Raw genomic sequence first — 27,360 nt, 5'->3', positions numbered from 1 at the left:
TTAAAATAAACAGTTGAATATTGGCAATTTCGTTTGATTCAGTCTAACAAAATCAAGAACATAAATAACAAATAGACACAGTAGAAAAGAATATATTCTAGAAAAGTACATACTTGCTTGGAAAGAAAAATCTAAAGAGACAACAATGGAGGAGGGCCTACAGGAACGGAGTAATGCTCAAGGCAGAGAGGAGAGGCAGGCTGTAGACAGAAGGGTTTGGCCACAAAGGCGGGAAAGCTTGGCACGTTGGGCTATAGCACAGAGTGTGTGTCCAGGGTTAACTAAAAAGATGGGGAGATAGGCTGGGTATCCTGGACGGCTTTTAAAGTCAACTGAAGGACCTGTACTTAACTCGGTAGGCAGCAGGGAATTGGGGGAGGTTTCTGGGGGGGTGACATCCGATCTATAACTAAAGATGAATTTTGCAACCTGTCGTCCTGAGAAGCGTTGGCTTCGAGAGTGACAGGAAGCAGGGAGATCCATGGGGAGGGGCTGCAGGAGTCCTGAGACCAGGTCAGGAGGGGCAGGGCTGAGGCAAGAGTAGTGAAATAAGAAGGTGGGTGATGGAGGTAAGCCTGGCAAGGAAAGGCAACAGAACACAGTGATGGATAGGGCTGAGGGGACATAAAGAGAACTCCGAAACAACGTGGGAGCCATTCCAAAGGGAAGTCAGCATGGGGCACATGTGTGAGCAGGGCCGGGGATAGATGAGCACCCTTCTGATGTGACGGGGGGGCAAAGCCAGGGGAACCCAGAGACGAAGGCATCTGGAGGAGCTTTAGTGGGGCCTGGGACCAAGATGGCAGCTCACTTCTTCACCACCACCTCCATGGAGGAAGAACAGAGACAGGAGTGATTCAACGTCAGACTTGGGAGAACCTCCATCTTTTGAGGGAGGAAGAAGAGACATTGAGAGATGCCGAGGAGAAGCATGTAAGGCGAGGGGCGGACAGTGGAAGGTGGGCGGGGCAGGGAGGGGCAAGTGTGTCCGATTCAGGCAGAAGCCACCCACTGAGAAAAGATTAAGATCAAGTGGTTACTCTGGGTAATGGGGCTGAAGCTGACAGGGCAGGAGTTTCAGGAGAGGCAGGTTGGCGAGGAAGTGGCATCTCTGACTGCAAACTTTTCAGTAAGACAGGAAAGCAGGAAATGAAGTCAGGGTCAGGACCAGCTTGCCTTGTCAAGGAGGGAAACCACCTCCTCAAATACGAAGGTAAACTACGGGACAAGCACGAGGAGAGGGGATTCCAAGACACATTCTCTAAACATCACCATACCCAATTATCAGCCTTCACCAATAGACCTGAAGGTAAGTTGGCTAATACAAGGTCTGCTGGCGGATGATGCCCAACGAGAGAACTTTAGCTGCTGCTTCTACACCTTCCAGGTTAAATTTACAACATCCTCGCCACCTGTCATAGTCATCATAAAAGGAAACCTCATTTCCCTACAGAGTGCCTGGTGGTCTCTCATTCCACCCAAACCAACTGCCTGTGGCTACAGAGACCGCAGCCAGTTGATTTAAAAATATCCCTTCGTAACATTAAAGCTTTTCCAAACTGGCAACGCATCACCAAATTTATTCCTGTATTTATCACTCAGAATCGAATTAAATTACCTTCAGCCTTGCATTTTCCTCTTTTCTCTTTTTGGCTTCCCAGAGTTCCTTCTGATACTCCTGCGCGAGGTTGTCATCCACTAACGTTAACATTGCATTTGGGTTTCTTAGCGTTATAATGGTCTGCTCTGCTATTCCTTTTTCAATAGCTTCATTTATGGCTATAACAGCAGCATGTACTGCAGAGCACAGAGAAAAAAAGAATTTTATTGGCAAAAGACAACATGGACAGGTGTACTGACCCTGTGTAACTTAGGCGGTTTTGCTTTCTTCCTTGGGGCCCCAAAAAGCATGCTAACGAAGAGACTTCAGACACATCACAGAACATCCCTCTGACAACCTCTCCACCCGCCTGTCCATCCTGGGTCCCATCTCAGCATCTTCATGTAATCCTTATTCATTTATTCAACTTGCACTCACTGTCTAAAATGGAACAAGCACTATGGCAACCACTGGGGGCTTGAAGGGTGACATGGACACTTTGAAGGTACCACATTGCTTCTAAGAGATGCCTGTAATTTAACTTGTAACATGGAAACTGTACGTTGCCATTGAAATCTACGGACATAGAAAGCAGAGCAATGCTTTGGAGAATGAAGATAATTCTGGAACCTCTTAAATCCCATTGCACAAGTGCACGTCTAGAGTCCAAAGTCAATTACTTGGTTATGTTCTGATGTGCTCAAATTAACCATCTACAATACATAAAATAAAAACTTCTAGGGTGCTGAGAGTATCTTCTAAGTGTTCTATTTCTTATAACCAAAATCTTGTCACCAAAATAAAGAAGAGGTCTAAGTCATGCCATTGGCACGTTTGGATCTTAAGTAGACTTACGTGCAGCCTCATCCACCGACAGTTCATTAGCCAGAATACCACCTATTTTGCTGAAAGCTGGCATCTGTATTCCATATTTCTCGAGCTCCTTTCTCATATTACTGATTTCTTCCTCTGAAAAAAGAGCAACGACAACAAAAATCACCGAAAGCCATAGAGATGGAGGCAGGAATAAGTATATTCATGTTAAGAAATGTCTTCATCAAGAGGACAGGGTTGACACAGGAAACAAATTTACGGTCACCAGTGGGGAAGGGGGTTGGAAAGGATAAATTGGGAGTTCAAGATTTACAGACACTACCATATATAAAATAGATAAGTTTCTACTGTATAGCACAGGAAACTATATTCAGTATTTTGTAGTACCCTATAATGAAAAAGAATATGAAAAGGAATATATGTATGTTCATGTATGACTGAAACACTATGCTGTACACCAGAAATGGACACAACATTGTAAACTGACTATACTTCAATGAAAAAATTTTAAAAAATTTACAAAAAGATGAGGTCATTTCTAAACAAGAATCTTAGGAAGAAGCCAGACTCAGTTTCTCATTCCATAAACATGGAAAAAAGGAAACCCAGTAGAGTACGAGCAAGATAACAAGTTTTGTCCTCTGATCAATATAAAGGAAAAAAAGAGAATCAATAATACGAGAATGAAAAAAACTATTGCTACATTTTCTTCAAAACCACATTGTAAAAAATTACCAAGATAAAGAATAGTACCTGTAAAGTCTACTTTGCCCAACAAATCCTGGATCTGGGGTGCTATTCCTAGTTTGAACAGATATAAGCTGAAAGAGAAAACATGAAATTATCAGAAATTTTATCATCATAAATCTTAGTGTTAGAACTCACATAAGTCTTAAGGGCTTTTTCAGTTGAGAAACACCCAAGAGATCATCTCATTCAATCCATTCATTTTACAGATGAAGAAACTGAGTTCCGAGGTAACACAGTCCCTAGTGAGACCAGGACTAGAATCCCAGTCAATGTCCCAAAGACTGGTCCTCTGTAATACACAGTGCTTCCACTGGGTCAACTAACCTAACCATCAAATTGCAGGGAGAATAAGGGACACAATTAACACAAAATAGCAAGTAACAAATGCAATAAACATTTCTTTGGATATTGCTTACATGATTTTATTTTGTTTACACTTTAGCTCAAATTATGTTTTCCTTTTCATTCCTATATATGCCTCCAAGTACCATATACCTCTTGAGGAAATATTGGTTTTATACACTCTGAACCAATAAATTGAGTAAAAAGACTATTAGTGGATGGAATGATGTTAAAGACAGACCAGGATGTGGGCTTATTACTAAGTGGAAGATGCAGAGGAAAGTGTGTATGTTTTTAAATTTAAAACATTTAATTTAAAAATTGTTAGGAAGTAATGATGGTACCCCAGTAACCTGCCCATAACCTCACCCAAGGAGCTGAAGTCTGACCCCTAAATTCAGCCAAAGAAGATGAAAATATATGGTATGTGATTTCTCACTTTGTCATTGAGTCATAGTTTCTGTTCCATATTTACCTTAGCTTCAAGGTCCCAAGACTAATTCTACAGCACAACTGAAAAATTCTGTATTTACTTAGTATCAGTTTTGATAGATTTATAATTTATGAGATTTTAATTAGAACTCAGAAATTACACATAACATATATGGGAAAATGAACTGAGAATGATTTTGATGGCTTAAAATATTTCAAGATTGTCACCTGAGATAATGATGTAAGATGAATCTCACGGGTTTATAAAATACAAAATTTCATTAAAGGAGTTCAAGATCAAGCCTCCTCAATGGTATTAAAACAAACTCCTAAAATGTGTGATTAATCAATGTAAGCAGCATGTATTAAAATTGGATTTTTGGGGATCATTTCTGTAAAACTCTATTAAAAAATCATTTAGAAAAGCAATAGATGATCAAAGTTAAAAATCACTGAGGAAGGAGAGGGTTCAGCTCAAGTGGCAGAGTGCATGCTTAGCATGAACAAGGTCCTGGGTTCAATCCCCAGTACCTCCTCTAAAAGTAAATAAAGAGATAAACCTAATTACCTCCCTCCCTCCCCCCCCAAAAGTAAGTAAATAAATTAAAAAAAATTAGTTATCAATGGTTTAAAAAAAAACACAGAAAATCACCACCCAGAGTTAAACACTAAACATTTTGATATAAATCCTTTTAATGTTTCTGGAAATACCTATTCCATAAACTCACACACCATTCTATAAAATGAATGCACTGTATTAACTTAGCCAATGGTTGAGCATTTGGATGGTCACTAATTATACACTTTAATATATGATGTTGCAGTGAGCCTACATATAGAGATATATCTTTGTACATATATCTTATTTGTCACATAAATCACTAAAAACAAAACTCAAAACTGAAAGGGCATACACATAAAGCTTTCAGTATATTTTATCCAATTGTCTTCTTAAAAATAGATTATACTCATTTACTCTCTGTGACTGAAGGGTTAACAAAACCCCTTCCCCTTCTGTAAAAGAATGTGATCTTTAGTTAACTTCCTAGCTCTGTTCCCCCAGGAACCCAATAAAAATACACAGACAACCATATTATGAAGCATCATTGCTTAGGAGAAGAATAACCCCTGATTGATAAATTGCATCTTGACTGGAAGGAATTATAAATACCTAAGAAGCATTATATCTATCACATGTTCTTGAGTTTAATGACTCTTATAACTGGCACACTTCTTGCAGGAAACTGGGAAGCCACGCTATGGAGCTGTTACAATAGATACTGGCTTCTGGGGGCTGAAGTTCTAAGCCAGGGAGCCTTCTGCAACTACCGATATGAGTCTCACTCCTTAGCACTGAAGTTATCACCTGGAGTGCCAAAGAGAACAGCTTCTTAATGGCCTTGTGGACAACTACACGGTGTGTCGTAAAGCCACCCACTGAAGAGCAAACACTTGATGCTGTCTTGCTGGCAGGCTGTAGGTCCTGGATGGTTCTCGCCTTCTGAGCAAGCACTACCCAACATGGCATATGGCAGGCAGTCGTCAGAGTCTGAATGCTTAATCCAACCTAAGAACCAGGTGATGGGCATGGCCCCACTCTATCACCAACGCAGGAAAATGCCATTTTCTTTGTCCCCCTAACAGCACAGGATTCTAGCAATGAAAACCTTACCAATCGATAGCCAAAACACGTTATTTAAGTCTGCATTTCCTCTTATTCACGTGAGGGTAAACATTTTTCACACAAATTGGCCATTTCCATTTCTTCCAGAAAATGCATACTAATGAATTTTTGAATTTTAAAGATCGTTTTTTGGGGAGATTTATCTTTCTCTGGTTTCCCCTTCTATTCCCTTTAAACCACAACCAAAGGACAAAGACCAAATGACATTTTAATGATATGGTAATTTTAATTTTACTACTGAATTCTAATATGATATGCTTATCTTATTCCCAAGGGAAAAACATACTAGACTCTGAATGTTGTTCAATGTAAAACAGACATTATATATTCGTAATTCAAAGCTAGAAAGACAGGCTACATTCCTTAGTTTAAATTCTAGGTCTTTAGAGATTATCAGGGATATAAAACTATTTATACAGCTCCTGAAGACTTTACTACCAAAGGTTCATGGCAAACAAGTGTCATTATAATTAAAACTAGTATGATGACATTTCCAAAACCATGATATTTTATGAACCACTTCTCGTACCATTACATGGGAAAAATATTTCAGTTAAAAGGGAGCTTATATCATGTGGAACAAAATAAAACATCAGCCTACTCACTTGCTACTTTCTATTAACAGGGACAACAAAATTCAATAGAATTAAACAACTTGGTATGGTAACGCTACAAAAGAACCTAGGAAAATAAAATCAAGCCATACTTGAAGAAATGAAAAGAGATCCATAAATGTTTTAAAAAGTACCACTGTTATCACTTCAGTTCTTTCACGGTACCTGATGCATATTTTCCTCTTCCCTTTTACAACTAAATAAAAAATACACCTGAACTAGTTGACAAAAAAAAAAAAAAACTAAAAAAAACCCTACAAAATAATTCAGTGGGAGAAACTTTGAAAACGTGACAGTAAAATTTAAGTAGGAAATACCCATAAAAATGTCTTCTAACAAATTTTCTATAATTATTTCAATATTTAATCTGTTGTATTTATCATGTGTAGTACTTAAACCAATATTCTGCTAAAGTTTTAACAGACTTTAAACTTACATTCTTGCATCAAAGCCTAAGCTAATGAATATCTATTATCCTTAATATATTTCCACTTCTACTTCCCCACCTATATAATGATGAGATAACCTAGAATTTTAGATACATTCTTTTATTTTCATATTATACACCCAAAATTTAGATAACTAAATTTTATTAGTTTCTTTTGTATTATACTCTATATTCCATTTTCCTCTTTTTAAATTTTATCTTTGGTTTTGTTATGTATAAGAACACCTGCTAAATACACTGAATGAGTGCACATATTTTATTATTTATTTATACTATTTATTATTATTATTTATTTTATTTATTTTATTATTTTCACTTGTTCCTTGGGTGTTGGTTCTGTTTGTTGAATCTAATTCCTCTTTCATAGTGTTGGTTTCCCTTAAATGTCTGGCATTTCCTGATTTGGGGCTCACCTCGAGGTCTGAGACTTGCTGTTTGTCACGGTCGACCGCAGGTCCCCATGACAGGAGCCAGCCTGGTGGGGGAACAATGGGGCTGATGCCCGGAAAGTACCTGGTGTCTTGTTTTCTTAGATGGGGCTCCCTGGGCCTTCCTGCAGTCATCAGCTACCTGGGATACTGGAATGCCACCCTGCCATCAGTGTCTACACCTGCTACTTTAGACAAGGATCAGAAGGCTTAGCGGGTCTAAGCCCCATCATGCTGGCTTCGGGGCTCTCCTTTCCCGTCTCTGCTTGGAGCAAGCCCCACAGTCTCCCTGAGCTCCGCTGAGTCCCTCAGTGGTTTCTGGGCTGTGGTCTTCTTCTGCCTTGTTTCTCAGTCAATCCAGTCCTCTCTGTTTGCTTTCTGTCCCGAGTTACTTAAATTTCTGGTTAATGGATGGCATTCTTTCTTATTGCAGATAATTTTAAAAAACCTATTATGTTAGCAATGTCATGTAAGTTTTGTAATGAGAGTAAGACAACTGTGCTCAAAGATCTTGAAGCAACTGTTTTCATTGTATCTCCTTTCTTTATCAGGTCATTCATTTAATACTATTTATGGACTACCGACTATACAGAAATAGTTTTCTCTACTACCCTGCCCCTAAAATAAAGGTAATGGAGGCTTCCGCAAAACATAGGTTTGTTGGTAATATGAACCAAAATAATCACACTAAACAAAAGTGTTAATTTCTCCCTATGGAACTAAAGAAATTGGACGACTATTTCTGATTATACTTTTTACTTTTCCACTGTACGCTGTAATTCTAACACAAACCTCACAATGAGCAAACATCCTGGCTTAACTAAAAGTTACCACAAGGTGGTGCTGAGAAGTTAGTTACTTTTTGGATAGAATGATCTTCAAATTTAGATTTATCTTAAATCAGAGATTTTCCTAAACTCGTCACGATCAGTTATAAATCTCATTTGCATTAACATCCTTTCACCAAAAATGTTTTCTTTTTTAACACTAATGTTTATTTTTTATTTGGCTTCAATTTTCAACATTGACTTGATCTCTGACGTAGAAGTTTAAACCATTAGCTTTGAAAAGATGACTTTTCATAGCATGGGAGCTACATACCAAATCTCTGTGTGGGAGATACTTCCAAGCAGATTATACAAAGGTGCAAACGTTTACTAGGAAACTGTATTTATCCAGTATTCCCATGCTGAAAAGAATCAGCAAGAGCAGCCCACTCCTTCCCAAGTATTTAAATTCAAATGAGGGCATTCATCACCTGCAGTATATAGCAAATCTAGAGTCTTAGACTTAAGAGGGAGGAAAAAAAGCAAGCCTGTCCAATCACCAATTTCTTGGAGCTCTTCAACATTGAATTTATTAACCATCTTTAGTGCCTAACAGGGAACACAAAGAGCTGAGCTGAGCGCATTCTCAAGGAAGCTGAGGAATTAATGTCACCATCATGTCCCACTCTAAGAAAGCACTCGGTGTGAAACAGCTAGCCTTTTATCCCATCAAAAGTTATAGCCAACTTGTGTTGCTGACAGAGGCTGGCTACAGAGGAGTTGCCCTAAGGTAGCTAAAGCCTCCCTGACCTACGGGCTCCCATTTGTACAAACAATATCCGTTCAAGTACAGGAAGCAATAAAGAAAGTTAAAAAAAATACATTGGGTTTTTCCTACTACTTTCAATATGCACATGAAGAGGTGCTACAGTAATGAAATGCAAACTCAAAAGGCAGAGGCTGAATTCATTTCAGCGTCTCTGGAACACATCACGTGCAGTTCATTTTACGCTCTAACGTGGGAGATGAATGTTTATAAATCAAAGCCTCATGGCTGACCAGAGAGAATACAGAACTGGAGTCAGAAGCCCCGGATCCTTGCCCCAGATGGGCAACATCTCGATATGTGACCGAGCAAGTCACATAACCTGATCCTTCAGTCCCCTCATCTGTGAAATGAAGGATCTGGACTGAAATAACTTCCCAAGATTCCTCCAGTTCTGAAGTTCCATGCTTTTTCATTTTGAAACATCCTAACTATAACAGCCTAGACGCCTGTGCTCAAGTTCAAGTCTGATGCCACTGTTCTTTTAGTTTTCTTAGTGGTATGGAAATATCTGACTTCTTTCTGAGGCCAATGACTGGCTGCCTTGGTAACAGTGGAGGTTCTGGTGCCACACAGCCTGGTTCTGACCCCAGCTCTGCCCTTACCAGCTGTGTGACCTTGGCCAGCCTCTCTGTGCCTCAATTGCCTTGATTATAAAATAAGACTAATAACAGTACGTACAGAATAGGGATTACTGTGAGAATTAAATGAGATTATATCTGTAAAGTACTTGAAACAGTGCCAGGCATGTAATTAGGACATTATGCTGTACACCAGAAATTGACACATTGTAACTGACTAGATTTCAATTAAAAAAAAAAAAAGAAAAAAGAAAATTATGAAACTCAGAGAAAAACAGAACATTAAAAAAATCTTTAAAAAAAGTTCAGTAGGTGTTCATCTTCATTTTTATTATATTATCCTATTAAAAACATGTTCTATGTAAACACTTATCAAGAACCTACCACAGTGGTTTCCCCACTTTCAACACTAAGAATCTTCTACTGTTTCCCCTTACTGACTCCACGTTTGAAATGGTTTTACCTACGGAACCAAATTATGTTCCCATCTTAGATGCTTGCATCGCTATCAATATCATGTCCAAATCCAGTGTTCTCTACCTCATTTTCAATAAAAAGCAAATGGAATCCTGAGGCAATCTTATCATCAGGAAATTAGTTCATTTAAACTAACTGAAAGGTTAAAAACACAAACTCCAGAGATTTCACATTGGAATCAATGGTATACATGCTGTGTGAGGTGACAAGACATGGTTCACAGCCTCAAAGAGCTTAGACTTTAGTAGGGCAGAAAAGTAGAGCCATTATACTAATTTGTGACAGGAAGAAGGGGAGGAGCGATGGGACGAAGAGTGGAGAGAATTTTGAAAGATATGGCAGGTGCAACTGCCCTCCTTCACCTTAATCTCAAATCCTGTCACCTCTAGATATCCCTCCTGAGAACCCCGGATTACAGTCTGTCCTTCGGGTTAAGGAAATATCTCCAGGAAGCTTAGTTATAAATGCAAAGGTGTTCTCTGTCAGAGATGCCATCAATCTGGAATAAGGCATCAATTGGTTTCTTAAGAGGAAAAGGGTCCTGAGGGAAGGAAGTATAAGAAAACACACGAGTTAATTTTGAACCTGAAGAACCGGTTCAAAGGCAACCTGGTTGGCAGAGCAGCTGCCTGACCTTGCAGGAGAGCTGGGAGAGGAGCCTCTCTTCACAAAGCAGTCAGGGTACTGAGAACAGCCGGAAAACCGGAATTGGGTCTGGGACAGCCGTTTTCATAAATCCAAGCCCCGAACGTGCACTATTTTGGCATCATCACTGCATCTGAGCACAGGGCTGCGGCACAGCAGCAGCAGGAGTCCTTCCAGAGGGGACGCAGACACATCTTTAGCTGTTTGTCGTCAGCGTAGTAAAATCTTAACAGTCAAATGAACTTTATTCAGGAAGAAATGCAGAATTCAGAACCCTCATCTGTTAAGCTAGAAAAATTCTTAACAAACACATGACTTTAAAAGGACTCCCTGGAGGGTAGTTGATTCCACACCTTAAAGAGGGAATAATCGCCTTAAGTAATCAGGACAGGATCGGAACGTCCTGTTGTGATCACCAAGCCAGGATTTTTCAAAGAAATTTCAGGGCCGTGCTACAAGGACAAAGAAGCTGTTTGGAAAGAGCCCCCAGTACCAAACTGCAGCAATCTGGTCCACTGAGAAAGAAGACACTAGTCTTGGTTAGAGCTGAGAAAGGCCTGGAGTTCAAAGGAGAATGGGATAAAGTATACCAAAAGGAAGTTGTAATATAGAGATAAAACAAGACACACATAATATTTGTGTTCATTTTAACACTGGGAAGTGTCATTAAAATATAGGTGCTTTGTTTCTTCTATGTCTGTCAATCCTGCATAAATATATACTTGTTTTTGTACTATTTATACCACAAGAAAGAATAAAGACCAGGAACTCTGAGTGAGCCAAACAGTCCTAGAAAACCAAGGAAGTGTCCCCAGGTAAGGATGGACGGAGGAGCACAGGTGGTGACACAAACAGCCAGGTGAAAAGCGGGCTCAGCACTGATGGTCACACTCAACGGTCAAGCCGAGAGAGGATCCAGAAATGTGAAATGGTATCAGCTAAATGGCCCAAGAAGCATTAGGAAGAGTCCATCCCTCATCTCCAGAATGCCCAACTAATTTCAAGGAAATATTCAAAAGGCATACATATGCTTCTTAATAATGTTAACAGACCAAGCCAAAGCATCATGACAACAGGACGATGAGTTACGTGACAACGGCCAAGTGTGACATGGGAGTACATCATTTCTGGTGATGGGGGTGGGGACAGGATGGCAAGTAAAAATCTGCTTGAAAACCATATACAGAAAAATGACCAGGTTTGGCTGATTTCACAAATCAAGTGCAGCCTGATGTCCGGTGGCCAAGGTTAGACTCATCTTAGAAAAAACCCAAACCGCACCAGGACACCGACAACTGATTAGTCAGAAACCAGATCTGTAACCTGGGCAGGTTTGAGGAGATATTGTTTCTGGTAACTATGTGAACTCTGGGTAGGTAACAAAATATTATAGCCCTGGGATGGGTCAAAATTAGTGAGTAAATAATGAAGAAATGAATGAAGCTTGTAGTGCGGATCTTCTAGAATAGGTTTAAGTGTGGTAAGTTTGTAATAATGTATCTGGGCATTTTGTTTGTGTTTTAAGGTATCTGGCATGTTCAAAAAATTAGTCTGCTAAATTTAATTGTTTGAAGGAATTTAATTTTATAACTAATGCCTAAACATTAACAGTTGCTTAATATACTGAGCAATAAACAAGCAAAAAAATGCTCTTCCTCCAGACAGGAAAAAAAATTAGGAGCAGTAGCTCATTGGCAAGGCTCTCATTTTTGAAGTGGTTTTTATTGCACAGGCTTTAAATATTCCAAACAAAGCCACAAAAGGAAAACATGTCATATACACATTTTACGTCTGAAACACCAAGATAGTTACCGTCACTGTCACTTTGGTGCTGAGATAATGGACACTTAAGCTTTTCCTTGATATTCTTTCTCAATTTGTTGTTGAACCCAAGTTTGTGTGCCTGATGGATACACAGGGAGGTCAAATAAACTGAAACATCAAAGTTTGGAGCAGAGAAAGGCTTACTGCAAGGTCCAAGCAAGAAGAACGAGCGGCTCGTGCTCAAAAGACCTGAATTCCCCGATGGCTTTCAGGCAAGGGTTTTTAAAGACAGGGCTAGGGGGCAGGGTCATGGGATGCATGGTCAGCTTGGATTGGTTGGTGGTGAGGTAACAAGGTGAAATTTCACGAATCTCAACCTTATGCTTCCAGTCTGGGGTCTACGTGCTTGTGGTCAGCACACAGTCATCAACCTCCACCTGGGCGGGGGTCTTAGTTTCTACAGACCAACTCACAGATGTGGGTCAGACTGTTGTCTACATTCCTTCAGGAGGAATCAGGGGTCCTGTGTCTCTATTGTCTAATCATTAACCGCTTGAGCCTGCTCTTTGGAATGTGAGAAGACCTAGGAGATGAAAGCTTTTTTTTTCTACCAAAAAGAAATGGGGGACATGGAGGGGCTTCTGTACCCAGGAAGGTCCCGCAGGGTCCTACTTGGTTTCATACCCCCCAATTTTCTTTGATGCTCCTCAATCTTGAGGGGGAGCAGGTGCAGGACAAGAATGGAAATAAGAGAGGTTTGGATAAGGAGGTTATCATAAACGTGTCACAGGAATTCGGTTTAGGGGACTCAGTTTCAAATTTTCCAATGTTTTCCACAAGGAGCATATTTTTCATTTTAAAAAATGAAAAAATAATCAGCATTTCTTTGAAAAACAGCAAGAGGCCACCCGTTCCCGAGGTGAGTCTGTACACGAGGCAGAGCCTCAGGCTTCCCTGTGGAGCTGCTGTGTCAGCCTCGGCTGGAGTCTGGGCTTGGGAACACGCAGCTGACCTGACCGAGGGCGTGGTGAGTGGTGCCAGGGCCCTAGGGTGGGAAAGCACGTGAAAAGGCAAGGCTGGCAGGAAAAGGGAAAAGTAGGCGCAAGCAAGAAGCAAAGGGCAAGGACCCAGGGCATCTTAATGAGGTTGTTAAGCCCAAATCAAGAAGATAGGGAACAGAAGACACGTTGGCAGGGCCAGGGATGAACTTTGTAGATCAAATCAGGTCCATGGGCTGGAGCAGGATGAAGGCGGTGCCTGGGCACCTGGGGGATCTCCCTGCTGGCTCCTGACCTATAATCAGAAATTTGGACCTGCTTCATTCCCTGTCAGGTACTGACCACTCTCTACCCCAGCCACGCTGCTGCATCCGCAGCCAGGGTATAATAGCTGAGGACGTATTTGTTCACATTCAGCATCACTTCTAATCATGCAACCAGGGCAAACTCACTGTACTTTTTAAAGGGCTCCGCTACCCAGCTTCCAAACGTGTCTGGCACAAGTGGGCAGAATATTAGCCTCGTTTGAGTAACCACCTCATTCTAAACCATAGCAGGAAAACTTTTTGACAGAAAAAACTTTACATACACCTGAGACTTCTCAGCTCTCTATCAAGGAGTAGGCATATAGTAAGTCAAGAACCGAGAAAAGTGACGGAGATTCTCCAAGGGAACACTGTTTATTAGGTCAATATTGTTTTTCAAGATCCTACTTTGAAAGGTCCTACTGAAGGTCAGATCTAGTGAAGGACACTCAGCAGGAATCTGGACAGTCCGAGAAAATACCACACCAACATTTTCACACAATGGGCAGTGATAAGCAAGAAGCTGTCTCTCCTTTGTTTACCGAGCTATTCAAGCCTTTGTTAAAACTACAGCTAGCTTACATTTGAATGCCTCAGCGCAGTTCTGCATAACGTCTCTAGAACAGTGACATCACCAGAAAGGAACTTAGCGCACCACTTCTTCATAAGCTGCTTAACGTGAACACCCCAGGTGTCCACTCCAGGCAGTCGATTTAAGCTTATACAAGATACCCACGAGCAGGCTCCAGATTTGGAGATCAGCACTCTGATGCATGGATGCAATACTGATGAACTAATGGCTCACTTAGCAGGTCACAAAGTGCTAAGAATCATTCTAAGCACTGAAAAGTATTTGAGAACCAATGTTGGTCAACACATTTGATGATATTCCTCAAAATGAGCACTTGTGCACCAAAGGCTTTTAGAAAACCTGCTGAAATAATGATACAGTAACAACATATGAGGGGGCAGGCACAGAAGTGGTTTTGTTCCCCAGTTGATCTAAATTACTAGAATAAAAAGAAGTCACAGAGTAGGCACCTACATTTGGTCTGTATTTCTACCAACTGTCATCATCCAAAGACACCTCGTAAATACTGACAGGGTGGGGGTCAAGTTATCTGATATAATCAAAATTCTTCTTTAGTAAGCCAGCATTACAATGAATTATTATAAAAACCTTTGGAGACAAAAAAAAAGCCAGGAGGAAGTTAATAGAAACCTCTAGGCTGAAGACTGCCCACAAAAATCATTGCTAGTGATATAAACACAAAGCAGATGTTCTAAAAGAAATTAAAATTTAATTATATGTGAAGTCTTCCAGCCATTACCTGTTTGCACGCAAGACAACAGCCATAAGCTGGATGTTTAGAATCATTTTTGTTATCATCTAAAAATCACATTTCTTCTAGGCCAATAAGGCAAAAAAAAAAATGATCTGTGAGCTAGTAGAATTTCAACATCAAAAAAAAATTAAGATATCAAACAATCGCTTTACAACAATGAATGTATCTTGATTTGATTTATTTAAAGCAACTTCTAGGCTTCTTTAAACTTATAAGTTCTAAGGAACGAAAAGTCAAAAGACTTTTTATAGTGAATGTATTAGTCTATGCTAAGAAGTGAGCCATGTTAATAATTCTGAGTATCAAAAACAAAATGATGTCCATTAAAGCTGCACATTTGATCTATTTTGGTTATATTTGTAAAGCAGATTATAACTCAAGACTATGGAAGCACACTCCTATTAGAATCCTGGAAATTTCAGTTGACATTTTCTGGTTATTATACTTATAGATCTTTCACTCATTTTCTGGTTTTCTATTTTAAATTAGGTTAAAAAATATTTTTCAAGTTCAAGGATTTGTTTTTATGGGACAATTATTTTAATTTTATACCAGTAAATTTAGAACAACTCAATCTTAAAAAAAAGTTCTTCAGATTGTTAAAAACAAACAAACTTAAGAGACCCCTTTTAAAACTGAAATTGTGATTTTGTGTAAATTTACTTCCTAGACTTTAGTTGTATTTTGTTTCCTACCTCAGTGCATGAATACAATATATCATCCTTGGTATGTTTTTCCGGTCATAGACATCTGTTGTTTCTGGGTAAAATATCTGGAAAACAAAAGGGAAAAATCTGTTTATCATACGTTGCTTTTCACTATTACTTTAACTCCCTCAAACGACCTTACACTGATGAAAAGGAAACTCTCAGTTGTACCTTATCCTGTTCTCCCTGTGGACCAGTCACTGCATCTGGTCCCCTGCCTGCCAGCGCCTCCTAGTGGCTCAGAAGAGTAGGGGGGTCACAGTCAGTCACTTCAAGAAGGCTTTGTCCACAGGGCTGGGTGGCAGTTTCACTCCACAAGGCTTGAGTCAGTGTAGGCTTTGCTTTCTGTATCAGAATCACTCCTGTGACTGCCCCGAGGTCCCCGGGCCTGAGAAGGGTGTCCCTTTGATAGTATTTTATTATATTGTCAAGAACTTGGCTACACAGTTCTATAAATGTGTGTATACACACGTACACATGTATTACTTTAAGCAGAAAAAAAATCCATTTTCAGTAAATAAAATCTGGAAAGTAGATAAAGTATGAAAGAAAAATACCTATACTCCTACCTCCAGACTGTCACTATTAATATTTTGGTATATTTTCTTCCAGCCTTTTTCCCATATGTCTCTGATTTTTTATGTTTATGTATGTGTGTACTTGAAAACCAAATTGTATATATTGTCAACCTGTTTAAAACACTTAATAGAACTGGACTGTTTCCCATCCCTTCCATTTGTCTACAAGAACATTATTTATAATGGATATACATGATTCTTTCATATTTTCAAACCATAATTTAATCAGTTCTCCATGGTTGAACATTTTGTCCAGTTTTGTCCCTATTATGAGTCACTGCCATAAACATGCTTGCATTTTCTGAGCACCTGATTACCTCTTTTGGATAAAAATCTATGTATGGAGTTAGTAGGCTGAAAAGTCTGGACACTAAAGCTTTTAATACATACTTATACTATTCTTGAGTTTGAAACTAAAACCTTAATAAGAAACAGATTTTAGATAGGGTACCAAAAATGAATAATTAGGATCGAAGCTTCTAAGATTAAGATAGGCATATTGGAATTACTTGCTTTCGGTAAGTATTTTATAAAATTTGATACAAAAACTAAAATTAAATCATGGACCATATGGTAGTAGTTGATACTCAAGCACAATTTTCTCCTGGACATTGAAAAAAGCTAAGAAACGAGAAAAGCAAAGTTTCTTGAGCTACAAATGTATACTCACTGAGGACTTAAATGTCTGTAGCTTATGAAATTTCAAAGGTCTTTCTAACTCGCTTTTAACCCATTTGCTGTTAAAGTTTCAATGAGAAGAGGATTCTTAATTCAGAAGAAATGTGATGAGATTTAAAGTTCTATTACGTATACAGAGGATGACTGTAACTCCCCTTCTCCTCTTTAAACGGAAGCCTTTTACATTGATATGTCTCCTGGAAAGTCATTATGAATGTGTCTTCTATTATCAAGGAGATGGGATCAATTTATAGTTCACTAAGACATTTTCTTCAACTTTGTAACCCCAGTGCCTAACATGATGCTGAACACAGAGCAGGCACTTCATATTGATATATGATGGAATTAATTAATACATCTAAGTCAATTCAGTCCACTGCTGTTTTCTCATCCCAGCAATGTAATGTATCACCAACTTGATAATAAACACTGGTATTAAAATAGAAACTGCTACATGGATCACTTGTTTGGTTTATAATCAAAATAAATATGGCCCAACAGACATACAATTTGAGAAGGTTTAAATCAAACCTTTCAAACATAATAAAATTATCCTAATTTAACATATCTTAAAATAGAAAAATATAGAAAAATAGCATGTGAACTTCTTTATTAATTTATCATTTTACTTTATTTATATTTATATATTACTTTCTTTATTAATCTGTTTACCACCCAGCCCATCAGTACTTGCTAAATGGCAATTTAGAAGTGAATTCTATTTTATAACTATTGCCCAGCAGGGAATAGCACTCAATGTTCTCAGCATTTTAGAAGGAAAAAAAAGGCGAAATAAAATAGTTCAGCACTGACTACTGCAAGATAAAATGAACTGAGTTAAAACAGATATGAGCACAAATATATTAAAAATTGGCATTCATAACTTACCTTTACATTAAAGAATCCTTTGTTTTTGTTGGAGGGTGTTTTTTTTCACAGTGATTTTACCATTTTATATGCCAACCAGCAATATACGATAATTCCAGTAGCTGCAAATTCTCACCAGCATTTGGTAGTATTATTTTTTTTTCAAGTTGAAGTATAATTGATTTACAGTATTGTGTTAGTTTCAGGTGTACAGCTAAGTGATTCAGTTACTCATTTTTTTTCAGATTATTTTCCATTATAGGTTATTCCATGATACTGAATATTGTTCCCTGTGTTACACACTAAATTGGGGTATTTTAAATTGCAAACCTGGATTAATAAGAACAACAGGTCTAAATAAGTCAGCAGTCTATCTTCTTGCTGGGTCACCCTTTTTTTTTTTTTTAAATGGAGTTACTGGGGAATGAACCCAGAACCTTGTGCATGCTAAGCATGCACTCTACCACTGAGCTATACTCACCCCCTGGACCATTCGTAAATCATTTCTTTAAAATAGCTGTACATACTATTCAAAAAGTTCAAAATCACAAAACTATGGAGATGGAGAACAGATTAGTGGCTGCCAGGGGACAGGGCTGGGAAAAGGATGCTATATAAAGGTCAGCCTCCCTGTGGTAACTGTATCTTGATTGAGTGGCAGTCACTCAAATCTATTCATGCATAAAACCACACACACACACACACACACAAATAAATGCATATAGAAATGGTGAACAGTGAATAACGTCTGGAGCCTAGTTAACACTGACACATCAATGTCAATTTAATGCTGTACTACAGTTATGAGCTTCCCCATTGAGGAAGCTGAATGAAGTTTACACAAAGATGCACTATTGTTGCAACTTCCTGAGATTCTAAAATTACTTCAGAATAAGAAGTTTAAGAGATAGTTCTACAATTTCTACCACATGTAATTATTTCCTCATTTCCTCCACTTGTCTACGTGTCTCAGAGGCGTAAGGGTGCATGCTCTTTGAATTTAACAAGCTCTGAACGATTGCTGAATGAGTTTTATTTGGAAGATCTATTTAAGGAGTACGAGTTATAATCACCTAGCCATTAAAATTTAAAGTGATATTATGATTTAGAATACTTAATCAAAAAATTTATAATTATAATTTATAATGATACAAAATATCCTGATACAATGAGACGTGGAATCCTCAGTATGAATACCAACACCAACAAGGGAGGTGGCTATTCTAAATCAACTACCTACCAGCCAGAGCTTGTTCTGACCTTGCTTACTTTGTGCACACTTTGACCTGACTGCTCTCAATCCCTACACAGACTTCATTCTGAGTTCTGGCCATATATTACTTCGAATAGGCTTTCCATATTTCTGTTCTCACGTTTCTCATTCCTGGGGCAGTAAGGACATCTGTTGCTTTAATAAAGCTCAGTCTGCCAAATCACTTTCCACAATAAGGTGTTTGCACTTCCCCTTCTGTCTTCCCAGTTCAGCTTACCTTGGGTAGACCAATAGACTCCATCGCTCTTAACCACTGGACCGTGTTATCTGTGTGTCGAAAATGAAGGCCGGACTTCTAATGTGCGGATGGGTGGCAGTTAGTGGGGTGGGAGATGGAAAGAAGCAAACACACAAAAAGTGAGTCAAAACAGTACTAACTTTTTTCATCAGTAGGATGCTTTCAATTGTATTTCTCCTAGAATACCGTTATTAAAGCTCACATAAATCCACCAGAGACATGATGAAGCAGACCAGACTATCTCAGTGACACTCCAACCATGTGGGATGGACCAGTTTCCAGAATTCACATGCTTGAGGTAATTCTGAGCTGGAATCTCAAAGACCATTTACCAGGACGTCTTACGATGTTTTATGGGACATGTGTGCACATGCATGAGCAGGTGTGCACACGGTGTCAAGACGGTGGCAACCATGGCTGAGAAGCCTAGTGACTTCAGGAAAAATAGGATTTTTAGAGGACTAAGTGCCATTTTGTGTGGTTTCTGGTTCTGACAAAACATTTTTTCTGACCATGAATATAGTATGATTTCTGTAAAAAGCCTAAAAAATGTAGAAAAACACAAAATGAAAACAAAAAACACTCCATGATTCAGAGCTAATTTTAGTGTTTATTCCTTCCACAATTTAATCCTCATTACAGCCTTAGACAAGAAGTAAGCCTTCAGCAGAAATACTTTTTATAAGACCTTTATCTACCCATAGAATTAAAACAGGCTATGCTATCCCTGCCCTACAGGCCTCATCAGCCAGCCGCTATTTCCTGCACAGTCTGTAAATATAGTATCCTTGTCACTATCCCATGAAGTCTGAACCATTGAGAGCTTTAAAATGATCTTATATATTTAATTAGTTAAATGTGTACCACAATGCTACGTATTTCATTTTTCTTTTTAAATAAATGTCCAAAAAAGTAACTACAGCAAGCGTCATCACATAACTAGCATCCAGTGGTAGATCATCACATTCAGGAAGTCCAGCCCTTCCCATCTTCTGCGACCTTCTACAAACGAACGGCTGATGTAACAAAATGTATTTTTGTTGTTGTTAGAATAAAGTATAAGCAAACTAATATCTGACAAATATCTACACGTTTTTGATAGTGGCCACTATTTATTGAGATTGATCTGTGTGTGTCAAGCACTTTACATAAATTATCTCTGATTTTCAAAATATCCTGCAAGGTAATTACCATTCCCATTTTTTTTTTTTAAAGATGAGGGTAAACCTGGCCAAAAAGATGAAGTGATTTGCTTAAAGTCAAACAGCTGTTAAGGGGCTGAGCTGGGATTCAACACTAGGTCCCTCTGGATCTGAAAACATCCCCTGTGCTAACACTCCCCAGGGAAGAACACAGGACCCAGTGGTCATGGGATTATTCACCAGAGGGAAGAAATTAGCTAATTACTATGAGGTAACTAGAGGGTGGGGGAGAGGAGTGGAAATAGGAAGGACGGAAGGCGATGAAGAAAGAGAGAGAGCAGACAGTTAACAGCTGGGCTGTAGTGTCTGAGGGTAACTTGGCATCACAACTTCTGCAGAACACAATTTTCAGATGTGGACACTCTGTGACCATCAAGGGACAAAACAGAGGCAATCCCCAACCACATCAGGACAAAGAGGACCCTCGACACCACAAAGTAACTCAATGTCCCCTCTTCCAACCCAAGATGGGTGGGTTATTTCTTGACTGAAGACAATTTAGTTCCTATTCAATATTCTCACCTCCTGGATAAAAATTACCAAGCCACCAAAATGATCCTGCTTCATGACAATGCCCCAAAGATAACTGGTCCTTGCTTCCCTAAATCCTTATTAGAATCACTCAGTACAAGGTCAAATCTACACTCAATTCCTGTTTTCTCTTCCTCATAGCTCCACGGGTATGCACTTTTTCTCGGCACAATGAGTTTAAATAAATGCGATTTTGATTGCCCCCAGGTGGGTTTCTGGGGATCTTTTGGCTGGTCACCTTCAACAATCCAAATTGTGTAACAAAAAAAGCCCGTCCATTCAGTGGTTTCATTTAGCTAGGTAACCCCAGCAAAGTTATAAATCTCTTGGTTCCTCAACCACAAAATGGAAATTGTATACTTCTTTGAGTTGCAGAGATTAAATGGGGATATACATAGAGCACTTGGTTGCAAAGTGCACCAAATAAATCAATAAACATCAGCCATTATAATTATTATGCTGTAAGACTGGGCTTGAAACTTTTATTCACCTTTAAGTTCAGAAAAAAATGTTTAGTGCTTCATGCAAGAAGCACTGAAGAAAAGGGAAGTTATCTTGGTTGTTATTTCTATGGTAAGTGAATCGGCAGATTTCAAACTGTTTATCCGTTTTAAACACTTGAGGAATGCTGACTTCAGAATGCTTTGGTCCACATCTGCATATGTTCAGTGAGCGAATTACAGTCACAGCTCCAATCTACCAGGTTTACTTCAATTAGAACAAAATAGATCTTCTAAACAGGCTCAAAATAATCTTAGTCCATTATAACCATTTTTAGCTTATTTTTTTTTTACCAGTCCTATACTAAATATTATTAATGTATTAGACTGGATGGTAGACCATAGTCATACTTAGCCGAAGGCTGTTACTGTCCATTTATCTAATTTCTTTCAAGTATTAGATTAGAAACTATATGCTGATTTTCTACTGCTGAGCTATTCCAGCACCAGCAAACAAGATTATTGTAGTTTAAATTGAATAGATGAGGTATTATGGAAGTCTTCTTTGGATGGTAAATTCTTACATATTAAGATAAAGCGTTTTAGAACTATGAGGTAGTTTAAAACCAATAATTATTTTAATTTGCTTGTCTTAAAGACGAGGAAAGTGAGGGCTCAAGTATTCAAGACACTGGAGTGGACCTAACTTGTTGAGCTCAGGGTTAAGACTAGCTTGTAGGATTCCCCGATTCCAAGCCCAAATACCCTGGTCAATTTACTGCTCCCAGAGCCTCAGAACAAACCTCATCTCTAACACTTACAGTGTGCTTCCCTCTGCCAAGTGCTATGCAGAGATGATCGCATTTGTTCCTCGCAGTACCTCTGTAAAGGGTGATACTCTTAACTACTTTCCCACTTCACCTCGGAAGAAACTGAAGCTCACAGAGGCAGTGAGTGCTGAAGCCAGAGAGTTCTGGTTCCACAGCTCATACTACTAACCACTATGTATATGCCTTCCCCATCTCAGGCTCACCCAAAAACTCATCAACTGTTCATTTTAAGTCTCCCACTGCCAACGCACTGTCTGGAACGATAGTGTTTTTGGTCTTTGAACTTCCTCAGGCTGAGTCCTCTACAAGGAATGCCCTTCCTTCTTCTCCTCTTTCTCCTGGTCATCCGAGTTGGCTTGGGAACATTCATCCTTCAAACCCCACCATGGAAACCTTCCAGGCTTCTTCACCACCCCACCCTCTTTAGAAAGGATCACACTCTTCTGGCTTGTCCCCCACTGTCCACCAGTCATCTTTTCACTGCTCTCTACCCACTTCCTGTCCCTTTCCAGGATTCCCTCTTCATTTTCTCTCTTGAATCCATTCTCTTCTTGTGTCTGCAGGCCACTGTCACCTGTCACCTGGACTAATTCCCTCTTTGCACTCTGCCTCCACCTTCATCCCCTTCCAACGTATTCTCCACACAGCGGCAGCGATCTTTCTAAAGCACAAACTGTACCACGATGCCTCTGTCAACAATCAACAGCTCCCCACCATAATTAGGTCCTCCCTGTGTGACTGAGTCATCTGTCTCTGCTCCCCCCAGTCACATTTCCCACCACTGTCCCTCACCAGAGCCTTCCAGCCACTCACCCTGGCCAAGCTCTTTTCTTCCTTGAGCCTCTCACAAATGAGCCCCTTCTCTCTGGACCATCCTCCCCTCTCCCCTCTGTTAACTCTGCACATAGATGAGTGTCTTCTCATTCTTCCAGCCTCAGAGTAAGCGCCTCCTCAGAGAAGCCCACTGCTATCTGTCAATCACACTGGCTTTAATTGTGTCCTTTATACACTCATCACAATTCCCAACTGTCTGCTTCACTCAGTCTGTCTCTTCAACTGTAAGTGCCGTGAAATCACGTCCACCCTGCTCCCCACTCTGCCTTTATTGCCCCGAACAGTGGCTGCTGGCACATGGTAGGTGCTGGTAAGCACTGTGTGGAGAAGTTAGTTCTACCCTGTCTGTATTTCTATCTTAGTACAACTTTATCTTCTTTCCTTATAACTTTATTAAAATTTATTATATTAATGTCTACCTGTTTATCAGCACAGCACTTTTCAAACCTTCGTACTATACAAGAGAAAAATCACCTGGGGCGATTATTAAGAGTGCAGCTTCCTGGGTCCCTGGCTAAGATCCTGCCTGACTCAGTAGTCTAGAGTGGGGCCCAAAAGTTCACAGTTTTACACTCATGATGTGGTCCCAGAGGAATTTTCAGCATCACATTTAGAGGAAGAGTTTCAGTCTCGAAGTACCTTGAATCAGTATCAAATAAAGCACAGAAGACAAGAAAGAGAGCCCTGTGACTCACTAGAAACTACTGTCTTTCATTCCTTCACCGACAGCTATTTCTCTAGCACCCACTGTGAAGCATTCACCAGGTATACGGCTGAGGAGACACGCACAGTTCTTGCCTTCCTGACAACACAGTCATCGCAGCATGCTGTGGTGTGTCCACGAGGGACACTGTCAGGTACCACAGCACACATGGCATAAGCACGCAGTGCAGCCCTGGAGCGGGAGGTGGAGATGGTCAGGGGAAGAGTGTGCATCATTGGAAGGCCTAACTCTCACACTGAGGGCATCTTCCTAACCCTACATCAATGAGGGACCAGGGCTGGGCAGAAGCTGGCAGACAAAGAGGAGCAGCACGGAAGCTCCCATCTGCCTAACTCAAAGCCATCAGCATCAACACTGAGGCCTTGAGATTTGGGCCAGAGCTCTCCCCTCGGGGACACACTGCCTAACAGGCGGGTCGCATTTCACGGCTGCAGCCCAGGCTAACCCTGCAGTACAAGCCAGGCTCACTGGACGCATGGTTTCCAGATGGTGAGCGTTCCATTGGGTTTCTGCATCTTTGCTGCAGTCCCGAGATCTAGTGCTCTCTGGGAAGGACCACGTGACGGGCTTTAGCCCGGGAGGAAACAAGAACTGGAAGCTAAGTCTCCTGTCCACTGTTATTTGCCTCCTTTCATTTCTGTAAGAGACGAAATGGCCTTAAAATAAAAATTTATGATTTACATGGCACATTGGTAAAAAATTCCCATTCTAGGACATGAGGAGGTGCTTTCAGGGATTTAATAAAAGAAAAGACAAAAGGAAAAAAAAAAAGGAAAGCCTCTTTTCTCCAGTGAATTAACAGAGGGGTGGTTCCCAGTTGTCCCGTGTCTTCTCCCATGTCACAGATGGCATCAGCCCCCCTCCACCTGCCACCTCCCTTCTTTCCAGCCCTCTCCCAGCAGCCTTTCCTTCGTGCACCCCAGCTGGGGCCTGATGGGATGGGGGACGGCAATACAGAACACTTCCCCCTCTCACCATGTTTTGCTCAGCGGTGTCATCATCTGCCTAGACTCTACGGTTATCTTATTTTGTAACAGGAGATTGGAAATCCTTCCCCCATCTCCATTCCAAAGAGAAGCAGCTATTTCTTCAAATAATAGGATCTCCGATGCCAGGAGGAAACTGTACCTGTTGAAATTGCCATGAGGGGTCCACAGCTGAACTGAAAAGAGACACCTATATTCAAGGTTTATCATGTGCCAGGAGGGGAAAGAATTAGCCCACCCTCTGCTCTGAGCTTCGTCTTCCCTGAAGGTCTGTCTTTCCGGTCTGATCCTCACTGTCCACAACATCAAAGCAAAATACCCACAATTCCTTTTTGAGGAGGGCTGGAGTCAACTACACTTTAGCCCTACCATCAAGTCTACACAGCTGTTAGTGCTCGCAGCCCTAGACTCACAACGACCATTACAGAAGCAATGAAAATAAAAGAAAAATCGTGCTCTAAAGTGTAGACAAAAGTCAATTTATTTTGTGACATAGGGACACAAGTAATTTTTTCTGTGCTCTTCTACACTTTTGAAATAAGTCTCAAAATTAAAAAACAATACAAAACAAAACAAATTTTGGCTTGCTAAGTCATTTGTGTCACTGAAGTTTTGCAAAAGGCTGAAACTCACTCCAGGGAGAAACCCCTAGAGTTAAGAAACACAGGACTTAATAAACTCAAACTTATTTTAACATATGCAAACACTTTTACTCATAACATTATTCAAGGCAGAAACTTTTGCTCAGTTACCTTTTAGACTAGATCATAAAAAGAGACTCATCAAAAAAGATGTCAATTCATTTGGTCTACTGTTAGCCTAAATAATTACTCAAACATTTGCTCTGAATTCAATACACATATTTTAAAGATAAATTTGTCTCAGTAACAATGGAAGGGTAGTGTGACTCATGCAGCAAATGGAAAATTATTCCATTTTCAACTATACTTAACATTGTCCTTAAAATAACTTTTAAGGATACTTGAAAATGTGCAGATAAAAAATACTGATATAAAAAAACCAAATACAATATATTAAGAAAATAAAGAATCAAGTTTCAGAGAAGCTTTAAAATCCCTGGTCTGAAATGGACAAGAGATTAGATATTCCAGGAGGCAACAGCACACATTTTAAAATTCCCTTTTGAAGAACCCCATAAGGAAGGGACTTTTTAGGTTGGTGTTTACCTTTTCCTCCTTCACTTTTTAATGGAAAATTTCAAACATGGAAAAGCAGACGAAATAGTGTAATGAACTCATTTGTACCCATCATCTAATCTCAGTGATTATGAGCTCATAATTGAGTCTTGAATCATCTGTCCACCCTCCTCTCAATTATTTAGAAGCAAATCATAGATGTATCACTTCCTCCGTAAATAAACATGTATTTGTAAAATATCATAATTTCTCAAATTAATACAAGATGGGTGTTTATTTTGGTTAGGTCTGCTCCCCCATATGCCTTCCCAAATTAGCCATGAAATAATTCTTGAAACTAGTTGCAAACAAGATTAGTCATATTTTGTTTTAAACACCAAATGGAAAGGAGTTCTTGACTACTTGGTGTTAGTACTTCTCTTTATTTTTCTTTTTTCTTTTTTTTAAATCACATTGGCCCTAACTCTTTAGGGCCACAAGTTCAAGCCCCAGTGGGTACTTTCTTCCTTGATGAGAACAAGCGGGTAATAAACTGTGCTGGTGGTGAAAAAAGGAAGGGGAGAGGGCCCCCACTTTTACATTTACTGGCACTAATAAAATAACCTCCATGAAGGAATAATGGGGATGGGGGCTGGGAAGCCCCACAAATCAGAGGTCTCTCAGCCTCAGCCCAGGAACAGAAAAATGCTTTGCTTTTAAAACTGCTGCTGCCTCAGGAATGATTATTAACAGGCTTCAAAGACCAAGGATACCCCCCACCCTACCCCCAACAAAGTTCTATAGAAACACTAGAAGAAAGGAAAGGACAGTAAATACTGAGCTTTCACTTTTAGTTGGAAGCCCAAACCAATTAGATCTCACTTACCTTATAACGTGTTTGTTCCACATCATAGATCTTTTTCTCCGATACCATTTTGGGTGCAAAGAACTTGGCTAACTTGGCAAGGTAAACTCCATTCCGGAGCCCTTCTTCCAGTTCAGTGGTTGGTGGCAGTTCCTCAACTAAGCAGACTTCCATCCACCTAAAGAAATGAAAAAAATCTTAAAGTGACTCCAGTTGGGTAACTTTCCATAAACGAGGAGCTGCGGTATCTCACTACCTGTGATGGAGGCATTAACAAAGGGAGCAGGACCCGAAACATCTTTAGGTGCCACAGATGGGAAGAGAGGACTTTCTGGGTGGGACAAGGATTCGGAACAGAGATGCACTGGGGGACTACAAGCCCAGAGGCACTGAACCCACCACCGTGCCAGAGCTCGTCAATTCACCTTTGTCTGAGTCTCTGCCAATTCTCTTTTGTGCCAAAGAGGAAAAAAGCCAGCCCATTTTTGTATGTGTGGAATTCATCTTGCTGACATTACAGAAAACACAGCTCCAAGTTTATGAGCCCTTAGTGGAGGACATTCTTGGAGGGGTTAGGCTGGGGGGAGAGCATGGTCCAGGGTGTGGTAAAATCTGCAGTTGCCTCACTCT

The 27,360-nt window shown here is 39.9% G+C and overlaps 1 protein-coding gene across 2 annotated transcripts in view; it reads right to left on the bottom strand.

Moving 5' to 3' along the window:
* The window catches only part of IQGAP2 (IQ motif containing GTPase activating protein 2), a 264,053-nt gene that overhangs the window by 103,787 nt on the left and 132,906 nt on the right, over positions 1–27,360 (bottom strand). For both annotated transcript variants that reach the window (XM_010949276.3, XM_074360016.1), the window contains exons 3-8: positions 26,752–26,908; positions 19,162–19,239; positions 15,537–15,613; positions 3,188–3,255; positions 2,456–2,569; positions 1,619–1,797 (exon numbers count right to left, since the gene is read on the bottom strand). In XM_010949276.3, the coding sequence (XP_010947578.3) occupies positions 1,619–1,797; positions 2,456–2,569; positions 3,188–3,255; positions 15,537–15,613; positions 19,162–19,239; positions 26,752–26,908 (673 nt within the window). The remainder of the gene's footprint in view (positions 1–1,618; positions 1,798–2,455; positions 2,570–3,187; positions 3,256–15,536; positions 15,614–19,161; positions 19,240–26,751; positions 26,909–27,360) is intronic.

The sequence above is a fragment of the Camelus bactrianus genome, chromosome 3 (genome assembly GCF_048773025.1).
Source record: "Camelus bactrianus isolate YW-2024 breed Bactrian camel chromosome 3, ASM4877302v1, whole genome shotgun sequence".
Taxonomy (NCBI): Eukaryota; Metazoa; Chordata; class Mammalia; order Artiodactyla; family Camelidae; genus Camelus; species Camelus bactrianus.
This window is presented reverse-complemented; position numbering and strand designations above follow the sequence as displayed.